Source organism: Nothoprocta perdicaria, unplaced genomic scaffold, assembly GCF_003342845.1.
Source record: "Nothoprocta perdicaria isolate Ctin4 unplaced genomic scaffold, notPer1 scaffold_40, whole genome shotgun sequence".
NCBI lineage: Eukaryota > Metazoa > Chordata > Aves > Tinamiformes > Tinamidae > Nothoprocta > Nothoprocta perdicaria.
Window position 1 is genome coordinate 2,513,172 of NW_020455644.1, and position 25,870 is coordinate 2,539,041.

The 25,870-nt window shown below is 42.7% G+C and overlaps 1 protein-coding gene across 1 annotated transcript in view; it reads left to right on the forward strand.

Annotated features, from left to right (window-relative positions):
- Positions 1 to 25,870, forward strand: part of RBMS3 (RNA binding motif single stranded interacting protein 3) — a gene marked incomplete at its 5' end in the record, with an annotated part of 630,487 nt that overhangs the window by 468,770 nt on the left and 135,847 nt on the right. The window contains one exon of the mRNA XM_026045493.1: positions 23,678 to 23,835. Coding sequence (XP_025901278.1) covers positions 23,678 to 23,835 — 158 coding nt within the window. The remainder of the gene's footprint in view (positions 1 to 23,677; positions 23,836 to 25,870) is intronic.

Sequence of the window (25,870 nt, forward strand, 5' to 3'; positions counted from 1 at the left end):
AAGGAAAGGAAAGGAAAGGAAAGGAAAGGAAAGGAAAGGAAAGGAAAGGAAAGGAAAGGAAAGGAAAGGAAAGGAAAGGAAAGGAAAGGAAAGGAGAAAAGAAAAGAAGAAAAGAAGGAGAAAACAAGGTACTGTGTCTACTTGCATTGCTTCATCTTTAATATGGGAGAAGAAGATCATTCCATAAAAAAATCGCTACAGAGGACCTGACTAAATGGCACTTAGCTTGTTTAACATTAAAGCTAAGGACTGAGAAAAGTGGTATAATGCTGGCAAATACTGCTAGTCCTCTTTTCCTCCCCAAAACATAGATAAAGAAGATCATAGTACTGTGAAGAAAAGAATATGGCTAAAAGAATAAACATTGATTTATAGATTCTAGGTTCTGTTTCTTCATTTTGCGGATTTTCTGGTCTGTTTTATATTTGGGTAATATAAGAGACGATCTAATATAAGAATTCCTCTTTTTTGTTACCATCAGCTAAAAAAATAATATTGTTTCATTATGCTGTATCCTTTTTATATGAAGTAGGACTGTATAACTCTTCTCAGGTAATATAGAAATATTCGGAGCACTCATTCATTCTTTTGGAATAGAATCAGCCACAGACATACTAGAAATTTGGTAAATAACCATTGAAATTGCAACTTTTATACCTCTCTGTATTTTCTTGGGCAACAGCAGAATACTGAGGCATTTCTGAGCATTGTCCTGAGCATTTCTGGCTTTGTGTCCTGGATTAGTATGGAGGTGTAGGGGATGCTGAGGAGAGGGCACAGAGCACTGCGTTCCCAACAAAGCTGCGACCTTGGAAAGGAGGAGCACGGGCTCCCTCCCGACCCACATTCTGCCCCACATCAGTGCCTGGGTGCTCGTGAGGCAAGTGCTTTTGCTTTTGTTTTGTTCTTTTTCCCTTTGCCTTGTGTTTTGAGGCTGCTTTAAAAAAGGAGCTGGTTGCAATGAGGACCCTCCTGATGAAGTCACCTCTTCATTAGGGAATGGGCTGAGACCATCCATCATTCGACAGGAATAACTGAAATGGTGTCTGGCAGCAACAGCTCTGGCTCTACAGAGCTGGACTGAAACTGCAGCCCCAGAGGAAAATGTATTTTCATCCTTTTTATCAAAGAGCTCCCCAAGCCCCCCGATTTCCACATAACTCTATCAAGTAGCTGATTCTCGCGCTGAAAGGAGTGGATGTTTTATGTGTGGATCAATAGCCGCTCTCCCTGGGCTCTTAAGAATGAAATTCTCATTTCTTCAGGAGGAAAGGGAAGAAAAGCTCCAAATGTTTGGGGTTTGTCTGTGTGGAATCCGAGCACCGTAGGCTGCTTGTGTGCCTGTCGATCCTGGAGCCTCCCTGGGAGGCAGGGGGCGATCCCAGCGGTCCTGCTTGTGCCATGGGCAGTTCCCCGATAATCCACGGCAGAAGGGGAGTCTCACACTAGGAGTGTCACCCACCTTTTCCCATCAATGCCTTTCTTTTCCAGACAGAAGAAAAGACTGGATTTTGACTGCTTTATATCTGGGACCCTTTTTAAAGGGAAGTCTCTGATTTTGCTGGCAAATGTCTTGGAAATCCCTGGGGCTCCGGGCTGATCTGTCACCAGGTCCAAGATGTGCAGATGTTTCCCAGCCGGGCTGGAGCCGCTGCTCCCGCGTTCGATGCCATGTCGCCATGCACAGTAAATCCAGAGCACTGAGCTGTGACTGTGTCACCCAGATGATTTGTGCAAAACAATAAATCCAGCACTTATTGTGGTGGGATTCAGATGCAGATGTGTCAGCAATTTGTGAAGAAACGTGTCTGAAGCCTCCTAGACTGAATTTACCCGGTCTGTGCTATAGAATATATGGACATATATTCCTCTCTAAGACATCCTGGAGAAAACTTTGGGAGTCCGCAAGGAGGAGAAATTCCTAGGAAGAGGATTCAGAAAGTAGTTGTGGTGTCATGCATTGGAGCTGCTCTTTCTCCATTTTTTCTTTCTTTGCTTTCCAGTTGCATTAGCTTTCATCAGCTAAGCCTGAAATCTGTATTACTTATTTTTGCACCAACAACTCCAAAGTTATTTGTCTTTCTAAGAGTAAATACTTGGTCCAGTCCCAGATATTTCCTTTAAGTAAAGCTGCCCTGAGATCATAGCATTCATTTAGATGTAGAACAGAACTTTGTGTGAAAGAAGTGATTAGCTGTGCTGTATTTTTGGATTGTCTATAACAGTTTTGAGTGGCAGACAGCAGTTTTCACACAGCATAGTATATTTGACCATTGCTTGCTATAGTTCTAGCATCTAAGGTATTTTCCTCAAAATTGTTAGTAACTAATAAAAATGACATAAGATTGTGAGGGTTTGTTATGCAGCATCCCTGAAGGAAAGATGTGCGTTGGCTTTGTCTGAATTCCTGTGAAATTAAAGCTACTTCATTGGATATATCGATTATTTCTCTTTGTAGGGTGAGGGGTTTGGTTAGAAGCTGGTCTGTGAGTGACCCTTAGCATTACCTATGTGGGCTAACATCAACTGCGGCTGCAGATACTCATGGCCGGGGAGAAACTCCGTGTCTATAAAATGAGCTTAGCAGGGCTAAGCGCTTGTCCTTGGGGAGGAAGGGGTTGGGCAGAGGAAGCAGGGAAGGCAGTGAGAGACTGGTAGACTTCCAAAATTAAATTTATAATTAAATACGTTTTCCGTTTCATTTTTTTAATTCTAGGAATTGGAGGAAGGTCGGGAACTCATGCTTCTTCCCTGATTTCAAAATCCTGAGCATTCATGAAAGGGGTTGTCGTCGTTTTCTGTCATTCTTTTCTGGTGCATTCACTGCTCTGAGCGCGCACGGTTCCTAACCCAGGCGAGGGCGGCCCCACGTGTCCCAGCAGGCGGGATCCCCATCCCCAGTCCCCCGTCTCTTTTTCCCCGTGTCTGGGGTGGGTACTTGGTCTCTCTTCTTCCTTCTCTCTGTTGCTGAGGACATAGGACTATAACTGTCTTTGAAAACTTTAGCCTTCTCTCGGCACACTCGCAACAGAGCACACGTTCATGTTGGCGAGGTGGAAGGCTCTTCCTAGCCAGCTATTCTGTAATTCCTCCTGGAATTTGGTTAAAAGCAAATGCAAGTTTGGAGCTGTGGCTTTGTTTTCCGCTAGGATGTTTTCTGGGAACTTAGTAGTTGTGGCTTCTAAGAGCTCAGCCAAATGGGAGCAGTAGCTCCRTGTCACCCTGAGCGGAAGCGGGAATGAGGCGAGGAAGGAACCACGTAGGGCAGGTTTAGTCGCTCCCCTAACCCCGATGCGGTGCCAGGCATGAGCAGAGGGAGCCCTTGAACGTACATGAGGCCAAAGCAAGTGAAAAGCAGCTCTCTAGTCACCTTGAGGAGACACCACGCTTGCATTTATATCACATGAGCTAAACAGGGGGGGTTGACAGCGGTGTTTTTCCTCCTGCTTCCTATCTGCCCAAAGTGTTTATCCGCCTTTATCTCTAGGTATTGATTTCTCGGTGTTCCCAGCCCTAGAGGAGAAGTGAATCTGCCCTTCTAGCTTGTGTTGAAGCACTGTGCTGGGAGCTGTCTAAATTAAGAGTTGGGAATGAGGCATACTACTTTAAACAGTTTTCTCCCATCAGTGACAGTCTGATGAGACTGAAAAGTTGTTGCCAGCTGAAGGAGGGTAAAATAAGCAAATTCTACCTCAAAGTTGTTTGCAGAGATTTTTTTTTCTCGTATGTTTTAGTTCTCCTTAATTAGATGTCTCTACTGTCCCACTTAAACATTAGTCATAACTGAGAAGAAAAACTTCTTTTTTGGTAATGAAAAGTGCTTTGAGAGGGCTAGGTTCAATGCTTGCTGCTTTATGCTGCTGCAGTGATAGAAGGCAGCTGCTAACCCACTTTAACCCTTTGACTGAACGGGATTTACAGTGCTTTTCATTGCTCTGATGATGCAAGGCAGCTGGAAAAGACCAGTGGGTCTGTTACTTTAAATGAAATAAAATACTTTGATAATTAAAAGTACAATGCTACTTTTATCTCTGTTTGACATTTTTTTCTTCAGTTCTCTGTTTATAAAGACAAGATTGTGCCCACGATCACCATAATCTGAAATTAAAGGCAATGTTTATGGAAAAGAATCCTCAAACTGAGTAAGGGCAACGTGATTCTACCGTGATACACACATGAAGAACAGCAGCCTTAAAATGAGAAATGTGCTCAAATTTGCTGCATGTAATTCCGGGTCTAATTCTGCCAGGGCTGCTCAGCTTGCCTTGCACGGGCTTGTGCACACTGACCATGCCCCACTGTTGCTTTCATCTGGAGCCTTTTTTAGGATTCATCCTGCAAGACAGCAGGGCCCAATCTTGGTCAAAATGTGGCTTTCTGAGTCCGCAAATTGTACATGTAACACCAAATATACAATACCAAAATAATGTTAGAATTTTATGAGAGAAAAAAAAATATTTTATTTTGGTTTTGTGCTAGTTTTTCTTTTAGCTGTAGCTTCTTCTTGGCAAAACAAATGTACTGGGTATTTTTTGTTTGTTTGTTTTGTTTTGTTTTGCTGTTGAGAAAAAGGCAAATGCATTTCTTTCCCTTTACTTAGGGAATCTGCTTACTGTAAAAAAAATGCAAAATGCAGCCAACTTGCTAAGGCAGGCCCATGCAATATTTCATATGGAAGGAATGAAACTATGTCTATATATTCCTTTTTAAAGGAATCGTTCTTGTGAGTAAGGAATAGCAATGGTCAGATATCCTAGAAGAACGGATCGGGAAACTTCACCCAAACCATGCTGTCATTTTACAGTAGACTGCCAAATGCCAAAGGGGGGGGTAAAAAACTGTGCAGTGCAATTGCAGAAGAAGTTTTCTTTTGTTTTCCTTTGCCTATTTTTACGCGGCATGTCCTAAAGGGGAGCTGGAATGTGCCTTGCTGAGCAGGTCCTGCAGCTGACGGCGGGGTGGAAGAGGGCCCAGCGGCAGGTCTAATGGGCGCTGAGGGAGCCCACCCTTTAGGAAGCAGAMTGCCCTTTGAAGCCGAGAGCAGATCAAAGACCTTCAAGATTGACAGCGATTTATGCTGCTTTTGTTTTTAATTCCTTGGCTCCTGATACTTTCAGGCGGGACTTTATAAAGGAGGGATGCGGTGTCCTAGGGTGACGCCTCCTTTCATGGCGCGGGAAGCTGGAGGGAGCGGTGGCCGCCTATACGCACGCTCCGTATACATTAGCTTTTATTTAAATCTGAGGTCCAGAGGTTTGTGGGCATGCTGTTTCTGTTATTAAATCATTATGCACCTACCTGGGGGAAAAAAAAAAAAGCCCACAATCTTACCAGGAGTGCCTCTATAAACATTTCTTACTCTCCATAGTGTAAGGCCGCGATATTAAAAATTCTTGGAATAGCTGACCTCGACAGGTGTTTTATTTGAGCAAACAAAACAATAAATAGTAATATAATCCCCGTGGAGCTGCCATTAGGCTTTGTGGGAAATGCATAATTTCCTTCACTAAAGGTAGGAAGCGGCGCAAATTTAATTTCTCTGCCTTCATCATTATTCCCGAGCCGCCGCGCGCTGCCTCTCGCCGCCCGGGGCTGCCAGGAGGGGCCGTCCCTGTGCATGGGCGCACGCGGGAGCACCGTGTTTTCCTTTTCCTTGCTGCTCCACGTGCGCCAGGTGCTGCCTGCAAGTCGGGGAACAGCCCGCTCCTCTTGCCGTGGGTTTCACCCCAATGTTTTGCCCTCTGTGTGGGGCCAGAGGGGCTGCGGCGGTGCTGCTCCACTGCCCAGCCCTGACGTCCCGTTGGAAACAGTGGTTGTGTTTTCAGCCCCTTGCGTCTGGAAGGCCGCGTAGTTTGAGGGTCGGTTGGTTGGGTTTAATCTAGGCCGTGTGGAGGTTATGGTTTCCATGGGCCGCGTTCGACGTGTCCTGCAAGGACAGCGTCAACTCGCAAAGAGGAGCTTTGGGGAGGGCGTTGGGTCCTGCCGCCACGTGGCGGGGCCGGGCTGGGCTGGCGGTCCCCTCGCAAGGGGAGGGATGAGGCCCCGGGCAGGAGCCGCTGCCGCCCGGCAATTCCCCTTGGTTCCATAGCCAACCAAGGCCTGAAGAAACGTCAGGCTGGAAATAAAGGTGGATCTCTCTTGTTTGGTGTGTATACATGAAGCGGTAGGGTCTGTTGTCTGCTCATGTTTCCTTATATAAAAGCAAACTCCAAGTCCCCCATTGCYCTTCCAAAAATGGTACCGTGGGAAGCACCCTGGCTAGATAGRAGGGACCGGCGGCCTCGCCCAGCATGGCCTGTGGCCTGTGCTGCCTCTTTATGCTTACTGTAAAACCTGAGCTCCTGCCCACTAACAGCTGATAGCTGAATTGTGGGGACCATTAGAAAAGCCCATCACTGTATTTTATTGTTCTCATAAAATTCATGAATTAAGACCCACATTTCCAAGTATCACTTACAGTTAGCCCCTCTATTAACTATTTATAGATCTTCAGAAAGAGAGCAGTCTTGTACCATTGTTCTTAGGAGGGGTTGAACTAGGCTTAAATTCCCAGTTGTGAGTTCTGCTGCCTTGCTGTACCTAGCTTTGAGCGTGTTTTCATAAGCAGGTTTCAACTAAAGTTGCACCTCTTTTGTACTGGTTAGTTGAAGGATTTGACTAAGACCATGTTAAAATGAGAGTCTGGTACAGCTAGTTTGATGGTGTGTAAAAATGAAAAGATTAATATTTCTCTTTGATAGACCAGGCAACAGCATAAAAAAAAACATTTTTTTTTTTAAAAAGCAAAGATCTACATTTTCCAAAGTATTTCCAAATGGCATTTGGTGGAGGCATTTCCAAAGTTGGTTAAAATTGTGCCTTACTTGTAACACCAGTTGTTCTTTGGGAAATTGTGAGATTTGCACTGTTATATTGGGTTTGCGGTCTCCCATCCTGGGATTCACAAGCAGGAACTGAGGTTATAGGCAACTTGTTGCATTCAGCACACTTGGTCACTTGGTGTTAAACCTGTTTTCCCAAGTTAAGCTTTACTGGATGTTTGATCTTCATTGTCAGTTCAAACTCCTTTACTGGCAGAGTATTTAAATGAGCTCGGACCAAACATAGCTTCTCTTTATCAAACWTGTTAAGTCTTTCCTTTCACAGGCTTAGTTGCTTTCACACTAGAGGTTGCTCAAGGCAAATCCAAGTGCATAAAATCATAGAGAACTGCAGGGCTAAGTGAGACCTATTGAGACCTATCTGCGGATGAGGCCCTCAAAGTGACTGTAGGCCACTTTAGGCTGCTCCAAGCAGCTCATAGGATTGAGCTGGCACTTACTGTGAGAGCAAACACCGGACAACCCCCTAGCAGAAAACTCTGTGACTGACTGAAGTCACACAATAAAGTTAAGTTTAGCTCAGAAACTTTGAATGAGGTTTTGAACTTCATTGTTTTCCATCCCTCTCTGGTAACATTCATTTTCCCCCCACCTGAAGTACTAAGAAACGCTAAGAGATTAATCTCTCCCTACGATTTCTTCAGTTCATTTCCATAAAAACTTTCAAAACCAGACATAATTGCTAAGCTAGATTCTCCAGTCCATTCTGACTCCTTTGCCTTGTTCGTTTGGACTTTAGCACCTGATGTGGGTGGTAAAGCAGAARGTTTTGGATAAGGATAATTGAGGTCTCTTAGGACAATTGCTAAAGTCAAAAAAGCTCTTAACTTTCTCCCACCTATGCTGGAACTGAGCTATATGTGAAGAGGAACCTTTGCCTAACCTTTCTGCTCCCGCTTTCTGCTGCTTCATCCAAGAGTGAGCAGATGTGGTGAAAGGGGTCTCATCTCCTGAATGTCCGTCCTTTAAGGATGTTTATAAGGGTATTTATAATGTCTAAACATAATGATTTGAGGTGCAAAATGCAAAATAATAATTTGTATTATTAAAAGGATTCTACAAAAATCTCCATAAGCCAGGTCTTCTCTCCAGTGACTTCTTGTTGTGTAAAAGTACTGAATCACTCGCACCAATAAATGACACGACCATAGTGAGTGTTGATCACACTGCGGCGTTAGAGATGTGCTTAGTTGTGCTGCGTGCACATAATCGTGCTTGTGCCGTTTTCCAAAAGAGATGAAAAGCTTCGCTGGAGTAAATTCTGATTGTCATTAAGAGCACATTAGAAAGTTATCACTCCGGAAGATTATTTTAAAGGCATTCACAGAGTGTAAGAGGAGGAGGGCACTGAGCTGCCTCTGAAGGACGGCTCTGGCAACATGGCTTGAAGCTCAAAGATGTTGAGTTCAGTTGTACTCAGCAAGAGGAAGCGAATTCCACAAAGATCCCTTCCCTCAAAGTGCCTTGTTGTAACCTCCTCTCTTTCCATCATAAGGTTGTCAGCTTGGGCACCCCAGTTCATTGTAACAAAATGCTCTGGTGGAAGGAATGTGACAATTTCAAGAGCTAGAACCAAAGCAYGTACAGGAGAAAATGCCATTTGAAATGTTTCTTTTGCTTCTGGGAATTGTTTTCCTAGTCAGATGGTAWACTCTGATTAGCGGTTTACCAGGAGAATGGTACCAGGAGAATGTAACAAAGTTACGTGCTGAGCAACAGCAAAGCATAGAAGGGGCCCCCTTTCCTTCTCTCTCTTCGACTGCCTCCAGTCAAGTRGCAATGAGTTGCAAACTCCAAATAACTGCCCACCTGAAACCAGCACAGCCCTCCTCGTGCTTGGCCGTTTTCTGGGAGAAGTTCGCGATGTGCCATTGCTTTGGCACTGGCAGTGCTTGACGTGGAGGTGGACATCTCTGCTGCGCCTGCTAGGTGCAGCTCCGAGCCCTCCGTGGCTCTTCCTGAGCCTCAGACTGTGTCCAGCAAGCGGTTGGGAAAGGTGCSCGCAGTGCTGTGTGTTCACGTGTGTAAGTGGGTGCTTGTATCAGTCAGAATCTGGACTTTCTTGCCCTCTTCACTTTACATACATCATGTATTACACAGAGACCAATAAAATGAGAATCAGGTGCCAAAATCGTTAGATTTCAAGGGTGATCTTACTCTGCTTTGTGAAGAACCACAGAGTGTATGGGCATAATTCTTGAAACGCTTTGAAAACTTGTTGCTAGTAAGAAACCCAGCTCTGTTCGTGTGCTATCAAAGCATCGCTGCTTTAGGCACATGCCTTGTTTTGTCGCATTCACATGTTCCTTCTTAGTTGTTGCCTTTTTGAGCTTGTTTGCTGTGGATGGGAACACCCACACAGGCATGCAACCGCTCCTTATTCTGTAATTTAAAGCTGTCTTTAATGTGAATATCTCTTGGTGGATCTTTCAAGCCCACTTCTGAAATACATAATCTTCTTCACCAGTTTGGCACTTTCTTACATTCCTTCCCAAAATGTTTAGAGCAGGAAAGGGAGCAATTTTCCCTTCTCTGGTAGGCAAGCCAGCCGTTGGGGAATACTGTGGAATAAATAGATCCAGTTTGCACAGAGAATTGAACAAGCTAAATCACAGTCCCAGGACTGTTTGTTTCCATTTCGTCCAGTACCAAGCTTTCTAGGAATCTTGTGAAGTCTCTGGAGTAGTCGCTGTTCTCATAGCTCTTAATCAGACTGCATTTTTGGTCAGTTACTGGATTCTTGTTTTCTTCTGTTTTTCAAACACCAAAGGAGGCTGAGTAGGTGGCCCAGTGGAAATTTTCTTAGAAGCAGAGACTTCAGTGGGAGAAATCAGGCTGACGCATCCTGCGGTTGCTGGGACTTGCTGGAGCACCTTCAAGTGCCGTTTGCAATTGCTGCCCGCATGGAGTGATGGAGAAAAGCCCGGGCGCAGTCGGACAAGGCTCTCGATTGGGCTCCCTGTGAGAAGCTTCTTCTGATGGTCACTTCTGTGCATCTGCTGGAGCACACACAGGAAATATCCGTGGAGCACAGGTGTATTTGCAGGGTCTTGGGCTGCTTTGCAGGTGCAGAATGCAGCCCCCTCGGGGCCAGGGCACTTAGGGCATGCAGCACGTAGAGCACACAGTCAACATTAACAAGAGCTCCCACCAACATGCAGAGTCCTGTCCTTATCTCCCAGGAAAATGACACCCAAGAAGGCAAGTCTACTTGGGTACAGCTTGTTGGGCGACACGGAAAAAAAMCCCACAGTCTCCCTCCCATGTCCAAACGTTTTTCTATTTATCACTGATAAAGGAGAAAATCAGAWAACATTCCAACAAAATACTGGTGCTAACTCTGTTTTTTGCATTGGAGGGTTAGTGCAGTGGGCAAGCCCATGTTGTGTGTTTTTTCTGTCGCGGATATGAGCCTCGTTGTGGCTTTTTGTTGCTGCGATTCCGTGGAGCGGAGCGGGGCGGTGCGGGCAGCGCCGGGCGGCGGATGCCGGCGATGCAGCAGCTGCGAGGGGGGCCCGTAATGAGCTGCAGCATTTTAATGCACTTCAAGTTCCCAATTGTACACGTTTAAGGAGCTTAGCAATTCAGTATCTCCTGAATAATAGCATTTATTTGGTACTCTAAATACACTCGGGGAAGTCTCAACGATATTGCAGGAAGTCTTGGTAATATTGCGGCTCCATCCCAGCGTAATAGCTTTAGAGGACCTAATTGACTTGAACAGTGCAATTGGTCCTTTAAAAACATGCACACACAGTTTTTGATTAATGAGCCCCATAATAAATCATTAATCTTTTTTGGCTCAAAAGCCATCTGAATAGTTTTCATAGTAGAAGAAGTTGTGTGTGCTTTGCTGAACTGTCTCGGTGATACAGTGCTTGCATTTCAAATCTATCCTCTTAAATTTATGGAAAGAATAACCTAACCTAATTTAATTTTTTTAAGAAAACAAGTCCAAACTCTGAACTACTTTGTTACTAGGAGGCATGTGAAGCAACATTTAGATAGGGAGAGTTCCTCTTATAATCACAGTAGAAGTCCTCTAAAATGACCGTGTAATAAGTGTCCTTCTTCCTGAAGGACYCCAAAGTGCTTTTACACATTTTCTGTAGTCAATGTAGGTCATTCACCCGTCGCTTGAATGAAACCAGTCCTTACTGGCTGCACTGAAGTACACTTTTTATAGGAAGGAAATCACAAATAACTCCCATTTGAAACTCTGGGGAGAATTTTAGGTAGGCAGATTGTAATTGCCCAACTTGGAATGGGCCCAGAAGACTGTGATTAATATACCCAGGCTGCCCTTTAATTGTCCCAAAGTAGCCAGAGCCTGAGTTTCAAGTGYGCTTTGTCTCTGACTTGTATTTCTTTTTCGTAGCATTAGTTTTAGTGCTTGTGGAAAGGAGGCCAGAATTGGCCGTACTGGAAAGCAGTGAATTCTTTTGCTTACAGGGGGATCAGCTACAGTGCAGCTGGGACGGTACACCATGATTTTTAACTTGTGTCTCAAGTAGGAGAAGCTGGTTATGATCTTGGTTTTTTCCTCCCTAGTCCAGTGCATGGCCTTCTCATTTGGTTGAATCTCTCAAAATATTTTCCCCACRCTGTAGTATTTTGAATTTTACTATTATTATTTTAGATCTTTGGGTTAAATTTTGTGAAATGTCTAGGAAAAATCACAGTAATATTTCAAAAACCTGTTGGAGGCAGTTCRACAGGTTGAGCTGAGCTACAAAAATAGGATCATGTAGCTTGAAACTGTTTCCCTTAAAAAGCGAACGAGCTGCAGATATTGCTGATACTCCACTCAGTGCCCCAGCTTCATCTCCTCTCTCTGAAGGAGGAAAGCTGTGAAGCCTCCAAACTTCAAATCTGAGACTGCTAATTCCATATGTAGGACTTCTTTATTATTTTTTTCTTTTATTTTCCTGGATATGGCCCGCAGAATACCTGGAACATTAGCTTGGTGTCTTGAGCAATGTTGAGGTGAGCAGAAATACCTCAAGACTGCAGACTATGCAGTTTGGTCCCTTRGGTTTAAAGTGTTTGCACAGCTTGTGAAACACACCCCCCACCCACCAATAGAGGTAATTTCCAATAATCTGCAAAGAATCCTCGCGATCGTGACATGAAGCTCCCAGGCAAACTTCCAAATTTCCCAGGCATACATTTAAAGGTATCGTAAATGAAACCTTTCAGTCTTCTTAAAGGAAAAACTGCATTTTATCTCCTCAAAAAAGTTTGAAGTTGTTCCCCAAGTACCGAGTAACTTGCTGCTTACAACGCCCGTATCAGCAAGGAYAAGCCAGGCTCTGACCACGCGCTCCCAGTTTACATGGGAGAAGGGCTCTCGCTCTAGGTCTTTGCTGCGCCGGGGCAGCGTCMGAGGGCTGAGGTTTTCACGTGCTCAGTTCTAGGCTGTCAGCTTCTCTTTTTGCTGAAACCTGTTTGCAAACAGATTGTACCCAGAGCACCTGGGAAAGGTAATTCAGAGCCTTGAAGTGTACTTCAGTTTAATTTTCTTCCTTTTTGTGCTTTTCATTGTTGTTATTTATTATTTTTTAAAAAAGCATCATTTATGAACTAGCACAAGAACCTGGTCCGAGTTTTGGTGTCTTAGGAACCTGAGGCTCACACCAACCCTTCCTACACCTTGCAGTAGATTCCCCTTGGCTTTTAGATCCTGACCATCCACAGTAGCCAGAGGAATTTGTAGGCATCTTCATACTTGCTTTCCAGGCCGGAAGTTAAGGAATGCCTTGTGAATCTTGTCTCACAGTTTTATTACTGCAATATGCTGTTAGAGTTGCTTATGATTTATAAGTAAGAAAGGAGATAATAACATCTCTCTTCTGTTAGATGGATACATCCATCAGTTTTATACAAATGATTTATTTACATATGCAAACATATATAAAATATGATTCCCTACAGATATATGCAAACACACACACGCATCCCACCAGCAAAGCACATTAAATTTCTATATATGTGAATACTTCCTCTGCATACACAGTCAGAAGCACACATGCGTATGCATAATTGTAAATATGCCTCCATTTTTAGAAGTATGTCGTTACACGTAGACATCTGTTTACTCAGATTTTCAAAATTGAAAGCATGCTTCAATCAGTCTGCATTTTTGCATGTATATTTTTTTTGTTACATAYGTAACATGTAACTGTAGTTAGATACTTACACCCATCATTCCTATACATATACACATGCAAGTGTGCATATACAAATGYATATATATGTAAGTCACCGATGGCATGCCATAGAGATAAGAGCAGCTGAGCTGGAACCACCAAGAGCTCAATACTGAAATGCATTTTCTCATAGGGCAGCTGAGTGCGGCACAGCAAGTCATTGTGCACTAAGCAGGGTGGCTAAATTCAAGTTTCTTGAGGCAGAAGGAAAGACAGAGCGACAGGACCTGGAATGTTTCCTTCTTTCTTTCCTCATTCTCATGGGGACTGAGAATGATGTGGGAATGATAGGCACTAGATGCTGCACTCTAGTTCAAGCACTGTGCTCTGCTTTGGATTTCAGTCTGCACTGTCTTTCCATCCTGTATTATTCCCAGGTATCATCCTGTATCATTGCTCGACAGTTTGCCTCCTGCTCTGCGGATCACTGAGAGGCAGGAGCTTTAGCAGGGGCCGTGTCCTCGCCGCCCTCGGACAGCTCCGCACCGTGCGGCTCCCTGCCCAGCCCTCGCTGCTCTGCTGCAGACTCAGCAGCCCATGGCAGACAACCACGTGTGTCGTTTCATGTCARAGGCCACACATCCTTGATCATCAGTCTTCAATCCTGAACTTCCTCATTTCTGCTACAACAAACCCCTTTCGCACTTCCCCTGCCTTATGGCTCAGCCACGCTGTTTTTTCTGCTGATAGAAAGGCAGACAGACCTGTGCATGTTGTCTGCCTTGCTGTACCTCGCTATGCCTACACCAACTTCGAGTGGGTTTCTGCTTCCTCCTGCAGAAAAATGTTGACTTTGGTTTTGTCTACATGAATACATAGCCTGAAACACTCATTGGCTTGGAAAAATGTCGTCCTCATTGACTACCCAGAAAATGTGCCCTTCTAGCTGGTATGAAAAGGGGTTGGAATTAACAGGAGGCTTACAGGAAAACTCGCTGGAGAAACTCATGCTTCTCATTCCTTCTCGTCCTTGTTACAGGAAAGTTAGAGAGTTSAGAGATTCCTTTCTGGTTAGCTGCCCTGCATCTTGCACAGAGCTTATGTTCCTTGTAGATGGCTAAGCACAGTAGAATTCCCTCTCCTTTCTATTTTCATCTACTGGCAAGAGAAGCAGCCTGTTTCTCTTACTGCTCCCTCCATCCTTTTTATTTTTAATCTCCCGATACTCTAGAGCTATAGGGGTGCCTGCTGCTCTGCTTGGTTTTCCCCCTTTCAGCCTCCAGCTGATGCATTCTGTCACTCAGATCTTGATTTTCTGTCTCTGCAAAATACAGGATACTCCCAAATGGTGCTTCTTCCTCAGTGCTCCTGATCTTTTGTTTCAGGGAAAGGAGACCTTGACACTTCCCTCACCTCAATCTCCTAAAACAGCTGGTAGGAATGACGGATACCTGGCACCCATTCCCTATGTTGTCCATCAGGATATTGATGCAGTGTGTTTGCTTTTTGCAGTTTTATGGTGGTCTCTCCTGGAAGCAGCCGTGGGTTATTCATGTGTCCCTCCTCCCTGCCGTTGCTGTGCTTTGCTTGTTCATTGCTTCCAGCTTGTGTTCCTCSTATGGAGCAGGACACAGCTGGGGTTCAGCTGAGGACAGGGACGGAGCAGACCATCCCCCACCTCCTGGTTGACCCCTTCTGGCCACCTGCCCTCGGGGCTCTGCTCTTCAGCACTGACCACAGCCGTGGGGCAATGGGCATCACTGGCCACAAAATGTGGTGGGACAGCGCCAGCAGCTCTGAGCCTGCAGAATGGAGAGAAACCCAAAAGGGCCAGGTTTTAGCCTCTTTTTTTCTGGCTATCCTGCTGTTGGCTCCTGCTCATTTTTTCCACAGCAGTGCTATGGCTTTTCTGAAACATAGAGGAATCCAGTGTTGTAGCAAGGGGAGGGAAAAGAGAGAAAAGGGGAGCATAGAGACATCAGCACCCCAAACTGAGGCCTCTTATTTCTTTAGTTTGYCTGTAAGAGATGTAGAGAGCAGCCAGTTGGCTCAGAAAGCCAGAACAGCACATGCTTCCCTGGGAAGCCCTCCTGAGGAGCTGGAGGTGAAGAGGCCCAGGCACATTCATACAGGGGGGTGCGAGATGGAGAATGTGGGTGACTCTTCTTACCTGGGGAATCTCATCACACGGAGCAAGAGCTACTGTGGTGAGTGTCAGTGAGAGCACAGGTAGCTCAGCAGCTCTGTGCAAGCTGCTTCAGTGGACATCCTCACGGAAATTCAATGCTGACTTGTTTTATTTTAATAAAACAAAGTTTTGTTCATTCAGCTACAAATACTATTTCCTTGTTTTAATCTGTGAGGGTGATAAGTGGATTTTTTAAGACCTTTATGCTAAACCTTTCATAGGGATATRCTGCCTTGTCACTGAGTCTTCTGTGTGCTAGGAAAACATGACACTGCTGTGTCTGCTGTCCTTCTGAGGGATGACCCTCAGGTGTCTCATTTTAAACATGATTTGGTTGCCATTTTTCTATCTAATGCATTTATGAGAGGTGCAAGTATTTTTACAGTATTTGTTTTGTGACTTGTGCCTGATCTTAAGTGGGAATGGTGTTTYTCTCTGTGTAAAATATGGATTTCTCAAAACAAAACTGTGGAGGCTGTATTTTATGGAGGGTATTGTTTTTCTTAAGCAGTATCTGTGTAGATTTTTTTCTTATGTTTCTTTTTGTAGTAGTTAAAATAACCCAGACTCCTTGAAAATTGATGCATCCTTGAGGACCAGTAGGTTTCCATTTCTGGCGTGTGCATCAAGATGAATAACTGTTCACTAGCAGTCTATATGGACGCAGGCAAAGTAGACCTCAGCCTTCATCCCAACAGGAATTCCCAGACAAGAAAATCCTGACTTCATTTATAGTTTATAGGAAGTAATGTAAAAGCTGACAAAAGAAAGCGTTTGGTTTTCCTCACAAGCGATCACAAGGGATCTATATGCTGCTTGAATTCACCTTTATGTCAATAGGTCAAATGTTAAAAAGCAATATACTGTCCCAAAAAGTCCTCTGGAAGCTTCTAATGCTTTCTCAATGCTAATAATTTACTACCCTTAATAGTAGCTACCATCTTTCCAGTGTGCCCGTATAGACAGTTAAATGCCAACTCTTTGAATTTTACATTAAGAAATACGAATTTCCTGAATCAGCCTTTTCAGCCTACAGAAGGTTCTGAAAGAAGCAAATCAAGTTTCTATTGATCTACAGATAGATAAAATACGGACAATAATTTAACTCTGTGTGCACTGTATCCAGGTATATGGAGCTTGGATAGCTTTCAGCCCTGTTTTGTGACTTCATTTTGCTGGAAGCTTTGAAATGGAAAATGGAGCTTTGCTGGAAGCTTTGAAATGGAAAGCAAACAATAAATACATGGGAAGCATCAGAAGAGATGCACACACTTGTTTATGCATCTTTATTATGCATCCATCTGTATGTATTTGTAAAATATTTTCCAAGCACAGAGACCAGTGCTGCCAAAGAACATTTTGCTGTAGAGTTCAATGAGAGAAGCATCAAGCCTGGCAGAGCCAAGGCTTTTGTCCTTRTGGAGCACACCTGCTATGTAGGAGGACAGGAGGTCCTGAAGGCACCTGGCCCCAGTGTGGGGTGCACATGCATGAAAGCCTCTTTAGTTTGTACCTGAAACTTGTAGCAGAGGTTAGTACCTCTGCTGCTTTATTATGGCGTTCTCCACCACTGGAAGATCAATCAGCAGAGCCCTCCTATCTGCCTCGCTCCCACCATTTGGGAAGTCCCACAATTCTGATCTTGAGGAGCGATTCRCAGCCTTGCTCAAACACTTGCCACAGTCTCATCAGAGCACATAACTTATACATACATTTATCTCTCTGCTTAAAGCTGAAGTTTGAGGAACCCAACCCATTTGTTATCTTCTACAGTGCCAGATTCTCTATGTGTTGGGAAAGAAGTGCCATCATACCTTAAGACAGATTTGGGAAGCAAGCATTCATTTCCACTATAATTTGTAATACTTCGGGGCTGCTGTTATAACCATAAGAACAGAAGCTATGAGGGGAGAAGATAGCCTAGCAAGTAAAAAGAATCAGGAGACCATGGCTTGAGCGTTGTTGCCTTGGAAAATTGAGCCCAAGCAAGTGAGCTCTTCTAGCCATGCTGTAATTATTTTATTTGTTCATTCTGGAATCTTCATGTTTCAGCTCAGGCAAAGGACAGCGTTGAGCTTCATATATGAGTTTTYATGTTGTAACTCTTTGCCTTTATTTCAGTTGTTTCAAAGTGTTATGATCTTAAACAGAGGGCAAAAAAACCCTTATTTTTTAAATTATTATTATATCTGAATTCTTTACACTGAACAGCCTGCATTCCAACTGATTCATATTACTGGCCCCATAATTCTTTTTTATAAGTAAGCAGTGCTAAAGAGTTATTTTTTACAGGGTGTGTCATGTTCTTCAAAATACCAAATAATCGTAATAGTCCATTATACAGGAATATATTTTGTGCATATGTCTATGATCTTATTTGTTTGTTTTAAGAGCACGTTCAATTAAGCCCTTAATTTAATTTCATTGAGTTAGTTGATACGGTGTGTGGCTAAAACTCATTTTCTTTCCTCAATTAGCAATAATGAAAGGTTTATACTGTTGCTTGATTTCATGCTATGTCCTCTGTAAATCATCTAATCCCTCCTGCACCTTCCCTTCCCTGTGTTGGAATCCRTGTATGCACACAGGCACATACCAATACACCCTCGATGTGGGATAATGTTCTGGAAAATGCAATTCAGTGAGAATGCGAAAAGTGGGAGTTACATTTCAAGACTTGTTGACTCTGCAGGGGCAAAGGCCTTGACTCCKGTTTAAATCTGTAAGAAGATCCTGGAAAATAGAGACCAACCAGCATGTCATTAACCCAGTGTAGTATAAAGCAAATAAACGTATTTGATGCAATAGTGTCTCACTTGCAACAGGACWCCATGTCTTTAGTTCACTAGGACACAGCTGGTGACAAATCAAAATAAATAGTTGAAGTGTCAAACTTAGATTGCAGTTTATGTGGCAGCTCAGTCTTTTGCTTCCAGATGTCATCAGTGCGTGTCTAATTTTGGATTCTCATCTAGGAGATTAAGTAGCATTTCAGAAATTGTTATAGTTGAGCTTCAGGTAATCCAAGGTGATGAGTTGATTCTTAATAGAAAAGGAATAGGAATAGAAAAACAAACTTTAAGACAGCATAGAAGTGAATGTAGAGGCACAAGAACCTGTGGACAAAACCAAAATGATGACACAGGATTTTTTGCGCAGATTGAGCTGCCTTTTTGGCTGYAGTGTGCGGTACAATGTGGGAACTGCACAAAAAAAAAGTGTATCTGGGAGAATCAGAAGGTGAGGAGTTACAAAAATTGTTCACCTAGAAATTTTTGAAGTATAAAGAACAGCTTTTTATGCTGGTCTGTGACATTTTGGTCATGATTGTGTCCTGTGCAAATGAAAGGAGGTGCTATGAAGGCAGAGACCATTGCCACTCAAGTTCCTATTTGCTACCCGAGATGAAGGGCAAATCAAATCTCCACTGGCAGGTAAATTGCGTGAGAGAAGTTTCTGCAGCAACTGTGCTGGACAGACCAATAACAATTTGGTTCCAGCGATATTTAGCTTTAGCAAATGCTGTGCTTTCCATGAGCAAACTTAATTAAAAGGAAGTTGAGTCCAGCTTAAACAGCACAGCACAGCACTCTGATAGTTTGCACAGTGAGAAGAAATTCTGAGCATATATAAACTGTGAACTCTTTTTAAAGTTCATGTTTTTAATTAAAACAGTACTTACAAATAATACTTCACTGTGGAGCTAATGTAAGTATGTGTGGCAACTAATTTCCTTCAGTAGTTTTCTTCTTTTTCTCTTTATAGGTCATGGTGGTTTTTTTGAATTTGCTCGTTTGCGATTCTTTTACCAAGTTTAGTAGAAAAAAAAAAATTAACCTTGCTAGTTTTGTTAAGAAGTTTAACAAAACATGTTTAAGAAGTAACTATAAAGAATGTTYCAGGGATTGCACATAAGACTAGGCATCCAAGTCACATCTCTTTTCTGATCAGATGATCCTTGCAAAGCACCTAAATAGCAGAACTTTTTTTTGGGTCATCGGAGAGCTCAAARATGCAAAACTTCTCTTTTGTAATAATAAAATTATTTTGAAAATCATTGAGGAAATACTTCTTTTCACAATCACACTTCTGAGTTCTTTTTTGTGTTCATGTAGACAATCACTGTGCGTCTTCCAGAAGTGTCCATGTCCTTGCTGTCAGGCTGCTGCTTTGATTTGTTGACAGTCCAACTCCTATGTAAAAATGTTGGATGCCGTTTTAATTTCAAATATATAGAGTGTTCAATGGATTGAGCTTAAGTTTTTCTGCTTGGTGGTTGCACAATTATGCCAAGGCCCAGTGTCCTKCACTGCTGTGGCAAAATAAAGTTGGTAGGAAATTTTGCAGCATGGAAATGTCCTACCTATAGGGTAGGTTTGGGTAAGGTGGGCAAGTGAGCTCATTTATGAAACATGGAGTTACCATCCAGTCTAAAAAGGCACAAATACTACCTCGAAAATAATTCAGGGTTGAAGAGGATGTCTCAGGATGCTGAATTTGAACGCAGTGGAGCCTTTGAAGGGCCAGCAAACAAGGCCTAGAATATTTGGAGGGTTTCTAAGACAAATAAATGTCTCAGACATCTCTGATTTGTGATGCTCTTTTTTGTAGTACCGGTGAAAATGTGGGGCTTTGGACAGAATCTCTATTGAGCCAGCTAGTGCTTCAGGCAGTGCTGGCTCAGGGTAGACTTGTGAAGAGTTTTGTCAGGAAGGTCTGCACCTTTTTTAATACTTTTTTTCCTGCTGCATGCATAGGATTGTTTGTACTTAGTGCACTAAAAATCCGTGTAAAGTGTAGGCTTTGTACAATCTTGTATGCCTTGTGCTAGACAAGGGGTCAAACCAGCCAGGGATCGATAGTCAACTGGCCATTGATTTAGCTGTCCRCACTGCTAAAAATGTGCCCGCACAAAGGGAAGCAAATAAACAAGTAAAAAGTCAAAAGGAGCCCTGACAGCAGCACTTGATCCCTTCTGTTCACCCTGTGATACAGTGGAAGTGGTTCACTAACAATTCCGAAAGTCCAAATGGTCTAGACCAATGCTACTTTTTTAAAAATATATATTATAAATTCCTTTATACAATCTATGGAAAGAGAGATACTATCATTTGATCATTTAGTCATATCAGTAATCTTTACTGATTCACAGGAGCCAGGTGAAGGTACCCCCAGAAGAATGGCAGCCCCTACCCCTTACGCAGCACCCCGTCTTCCACCACCACTTAGAGGAGGTGCCAAGGGGACAATCCCTCCATCCCTCCTCTGCTATTGGGAAGYAGGGGAGCTTGGGGTGACTCTTTTTTAACTTTCACACCACCAGCCCCTGCCCATCCTATCTATAACTCAGTTAGAAGCATCACGGCATCCTTCCTAGGCCAATGAAGAGAGAGCTTTTCCAAAAGGTAATAACCAAGTTTAGGTGTTACAGCTGTAGGTAGACACCTGAGTTATACATTCGATAGTGGAATTCAAGTATGGAAAAGCAGCAGAGGAATAAATGGGGAAAAATTAGAACTCTGGAAAAATATTTTAATTCAGACTTCTGAATTAATTCTGGTATATTAATCTGATCAAATGCATATCAGCTTTCCAATGAATTGTGTTTCATGTGTCCTGGAAAGTTCTTTTGTAATCTCCAGTACTAAAAGGGTATTTTTTTAAAAATAAAACAACAAGAAGGAATATTGAGTGTGAATCCACTGAGAGAAGGTATTACATGCTATTTCTAAATTTCATTCAAGCTTGGTGGCCTATATAGAATCCAGTTTAAAAATAATCTAATAAATTGAAGATGAGATTCATGCTGCCATCTTGGTGTTTTCAAAATATTGAGCAAACAATGCAAAATTTATGAAATAGCATATAAATGTTTCCATTTAAATGATCTTGTTTTATAAAAAATGATTCCACAAAAATGAATTTTTCCATAAGGAGTGGAACTGTTTTTGTGTCAAGGGGATACAGAAGTTGGACTCAGATTTTTAAAGGAGAGAAAGTTATATGTAGCTAGCCTGAGGATTTGATAAATGGCCATTAGGCAAAGATGAACCAACTTGAAGGAAATACTAATTTAGAGTGATTTGAACCTGAATCTAAAATGTACAGAAAGACATGACTGTGCTACTAAAGGTGAGCTCCAGTATCGATCTGTGTGAATATTAGAATGAAGTCTGAAATTGTTAAAGACTTATTAAATATTTCCTTATTAAAGGAAAACACAAATATAAGCTTTGAGTAATTTGTAAAAGTAGGGATTAAGAATCTCACACAAATCCACATACAATGTCATATTTTCAATGTTCCTAAAGTAGGTTTGGAAGATGGAAAAAGGAGTATTTCAAGGATCGATAATTAACTTCCTAGAGCAAATGGGGTTGATGTAGGTTGAATAAGAAGAATTGATGTACGGGTTCATGAATAAAGGAAACAGTTTACTGCACTTGATTTCCAGTCCTACTGAGGCTGAAGGAGGCTTGAGGTCCTCCTCAGAAAGCAGAGCCTTGCCAAGAGCTGCCAGCCCCTCCCTACACGTGGCTTTAACAAATGCATTCTTAAATGAGAGGCTCAGCCTCCGCTCACGCCAGCAGGAACTGTTATGTTGGCTTTGCGGGACATTCTTCCAGATATTACCTCAGGGTGGGAGGGAAAATCCCATCTGAGCATTGTCCATCTTGCAGGAGCGGGTGGGAGGGTCCAACCCAACAGCAGATTGGAGTTGGAACGTGCCCTCTGCAGGGGCCTCCAGTCATTAAGTTCTGGCGGAGCCGTGTGTTTTAAGGTCTGTTTTCTAGAAAGGTCTTCTGCGTCTTTGGCACCGGCCTTGCGAGCTGGGAGACTGACTCAGTGCTCCGTAGTGACAACATTTCTGGCCGTTTCCTCAGAGCTGCTGCGGACAACTCAACTCGCCAGCCTTACAGCAGGATGCTTGAGGAGTGTCTGAAATGCTCCAATATGAAGACTTAATCAAAATCCTCACTGAAACCTACTGTTAATTTGTAATGGAATAACGCCTTTAAACCTCCCTAGTTGGGTTCTTGGGCAGTTTGGGAGTGTCTGTCTGACACAGTTGTCACTATCTGACATATGTGCATCCTCAGCCAGAGTAGCTGGAGCCTGGTGCTGATGCCCATGGGCCAGAGCAGGCAGGATGAGTGGCTCCCAAGGTGGTGATCCAGGCTGGCATGGGAACTACAGAGAGCCCTCCCAGCTGACTTGGGAGAACCTTTAGTGGTCTTACTTTCTTCTTTTTTAAGCAGGGCAACTGCAAGCTGTGAATGAGAAACGTGGGAGCTGTGGGCCTTGCTGCTGCCCATGAAGTCCTGCAGGCAGCAGCACAGCCGAACGGGAGGAATATGTCTCTAAGTGTCCCCTTCATCTTTGGGAAGGCATTACCTCCCATTTCTGGTTCTGGTGTGAGATATGGTATCGCAGGGGTTATACTTCCCTGCAGAAGAAAGGCACATTCCTCTAAATGTTATATTTGTATAGTGAGGAAAAACGTTTTTTCCCGTCCTTAGCAAATTGTTGTGTTGTGAAGGGAGCGTGAGCAGCCTCATCCGTCTCTGTCTGCTTACTGCTCTTGCTTCCTGCGCCGGTAACAGGTATGATCGCTAAGGCCTTGTGAGAGAGGGACTGTGTTTCATTCATCCTTAGCGTGGAGCTAAACTTGCCATGGATATTTAAAGTGACTGCCTTTAATCCTTAGCGCAGCTAAAAGGCTTAGGGGTTCTTACTCGAGAAGCAAAGCAGGTTGGTGGCAATTCTGATTTATTTTACTTGTTGTCCGCAGCTTGAAAACTGACTAGTCCAAAGTTCCCATTTTTAATATTCTTTCAGCTGGAATGAATGGCTGCAGTGAAAGTAAAGGATGTGGTGCAGCTACTGATGCCTGACTCTGCCTTTGCCAGATTATTCTGTCCTTTGGCTGTAGGAATCGTGTCTGCACAATAGCTATTTTTTAATTTTTTTTGTTTGTTTTTAACAGTGACAGGTGGGAAGAAAAGATATTATGGGAAATCTTCTATGTTTTGAAGCAGTCTGGCTCGTGATGAACAGGTTGAATGGACAGTCTGCAGGCTGGAAAACACATCTGCTTAAAATGTGTTAAATTTCAGTTATTTATTTCAACAGCGCGTTTGTGGAAATCATGTTTTCTTCACAATCATTGCTGAATTAGGACACAGTGCAGGAGTGCTTGAGCATCAGGGCAGTTTTCTGTCACTGAGTAGGGTCGGTGAGTTCAGTGAGAGCACTCAGGCACAGAGTTAAGCGCATGAGTGAGAGTTTGCAGAAATTTGGCAAATGTGTTGTCCTCGTGAACAGATTGCTCAGCTTTGCTTCTAATGCTTCCATAAATTCTTGACTTGGTTCTATTTTGAGTAGCCCTCTTAGCAGCAGCCATAGGCTGTTTTATTACGCTGAGACTAACTGCGACTATTTCTCTTATTCTGTCATAGCAACAAGAGCAGGATCCCACAAATCTATACATCTCAAATTTACCCGTTTCCATGGATGAACAGGAACTGGAGAATATGCTGAAACCTTTTGGACATGTCATTTCCACCAGAATATTAAGAGATGCTAATGGAGTCAGCAGAGGAGTCGGCTTTGCCAGGTGAAACTCTTACTGTATTTGATTTATCCTTTTCTTTTTTTTTTGGCTTTGGTCTCCTGCAAATTCTGTCTTTTCTGTAATTCTGAAGCCCTATAGCCATGGAAAATGCAGAGGAGCAGCTTTATCAGATTGTGTATCTGTTCTTTCCACCGAGCTGAAGAATATCAATGCAAAAGCGTGGTCATTAACTGCTCCAAATACTAGTTCATTCTATGTATGTACGTAGCACAAAAAATCTCTAGGAATAGTGAGACATCCATGCAGCATCAAGCTTGGATTAAAATAAATGGCCTACAGCCAAAAGCACACACTTGGTTAAGGAACCTTTTAAATGTTTAGCAAAGATTTTGTGACAAGAAAAGGTGAATTTTTCCGTTGGAAGAGCAAAGGAGAGAACTGTTAATTGAAGAAACATGGCTTCCTTGAAAATGGCAGGGAACCCAAAATTATAAAAAAAAAAAGGAAAAGAAGAAATATTTGCATACAAGTCCTGACAGAGCTGTAAGATATTTTTGACTGAGCAGGCAATATATTATTACAGTGTATTTTGTTGTCAGTTCAGAAAGACAAGCTCCCATGTTTACTCTTGGGGAATATTTACATAGATTCTCTTCACCTAAAAACACTCTTAAATTAAATAGTCTCCCCTTCAAAAGGTGAGAAAGAGAGAGCTGTCTATAGAAAAGGGTACAAAAAGACAACAAGGAAAAGATAAATTTGTAACTGCTGCAAATCAATCCCCAGGTCAGTGTTTTTACTGAGTTTTTTAGCGTTGTAGTTTGTAAAGCAGGTGAAATGACTGAGTCATCTTGCGATTTTCTTGGAAATGTGCTGTGTCTTGGTGAGCCATGGCATTTCTGGTAGTGTCATAGCACCACTGAATGAAATAGGGTCATGTGTSATGAATAGGTAGCTTGTAAAGGTACCTGACATGGTAGTGTTACTGCTGTCCTTGATGTAAAAGCTCATCATGCATAGCAAGACAATACTATCTGAATTCAAAAGGAAAAATCAAAACATTTATGCTTTTTGGTCTTTATGTATTGTCACAGTTAATGACATCATTTATTTTCTTCTGACTTGCTAAATACAGATTAGTGTAACTCAAGGATAAACTTGCTTTTTATAAGTTGGTTTTGTTTGTAGGAATGTAGTTTTATTTAACTCATTTCAAAAATAAGCATTTATGACCTAACATGAAAGTTGAGTAATTCACTGGGAAGATGAGAGAGAGTAAAATCTTGGCTCCATTGAAGAATACAGCAGAACCTGACTTGAAATGAGGCCAGGATTTCTCAAGAAATTCATAGCCATAGTTGGACCCTGACTCTTAATTTTGCCTTTGCTTTACTAGAATTCCCAGTACAAGCTTGAATTAGTTGACCAAAACATCTTCTTTTTCTAATAAAGTAGATTCAGTATCATTTTTTTTTATGGTGTGTGACTCCAAATAGATTATTTTGTTTAGCTTTGCTTGTAGTCATGGAGGGTTCATTCTAGTCTATCTACAGTGTGAGCACATGATAAGTGACTATAAATACAGTACAGCTAAGGGGGGAACAGCTGTGTTTCAGTCCAGATAATATTTCAAAAGCTCAGATCAGCAACCACTGGGATGATCTTGATCATTACAGGTTCAGATGTGGGGCCTTTTTACACAGTGGAGCTGCCCATGTGGTTGCCCCAAGCTCTTCAAGTACCTATAGAAACACAGTAAATAAAGTTATCTTTGCATAAAGTAATAGCATTCAGCTATTTTGAAATCTGATATTTCAGAGTTATTAGTTAATCACTATGGTGATTAAAAATCACAATATTGTTAATGTTGGTATAAGGACCAGAGCTAGGGAGTGAGGTGATCTCTTGGAGGATGACTGGAGTTGCTGGGTGGGAAAGGGGACTAGGAATGAATGTGGAGGGCAGTGGATGTGGAGGAACCTTCCTCCTGAGATGTTTTTGCTGTCCCTCATGAAGACATAACTATATCCTGAAAGACTTGGCTTTCCACAGGCCTGCAAAGGACTAATTCCAGGTC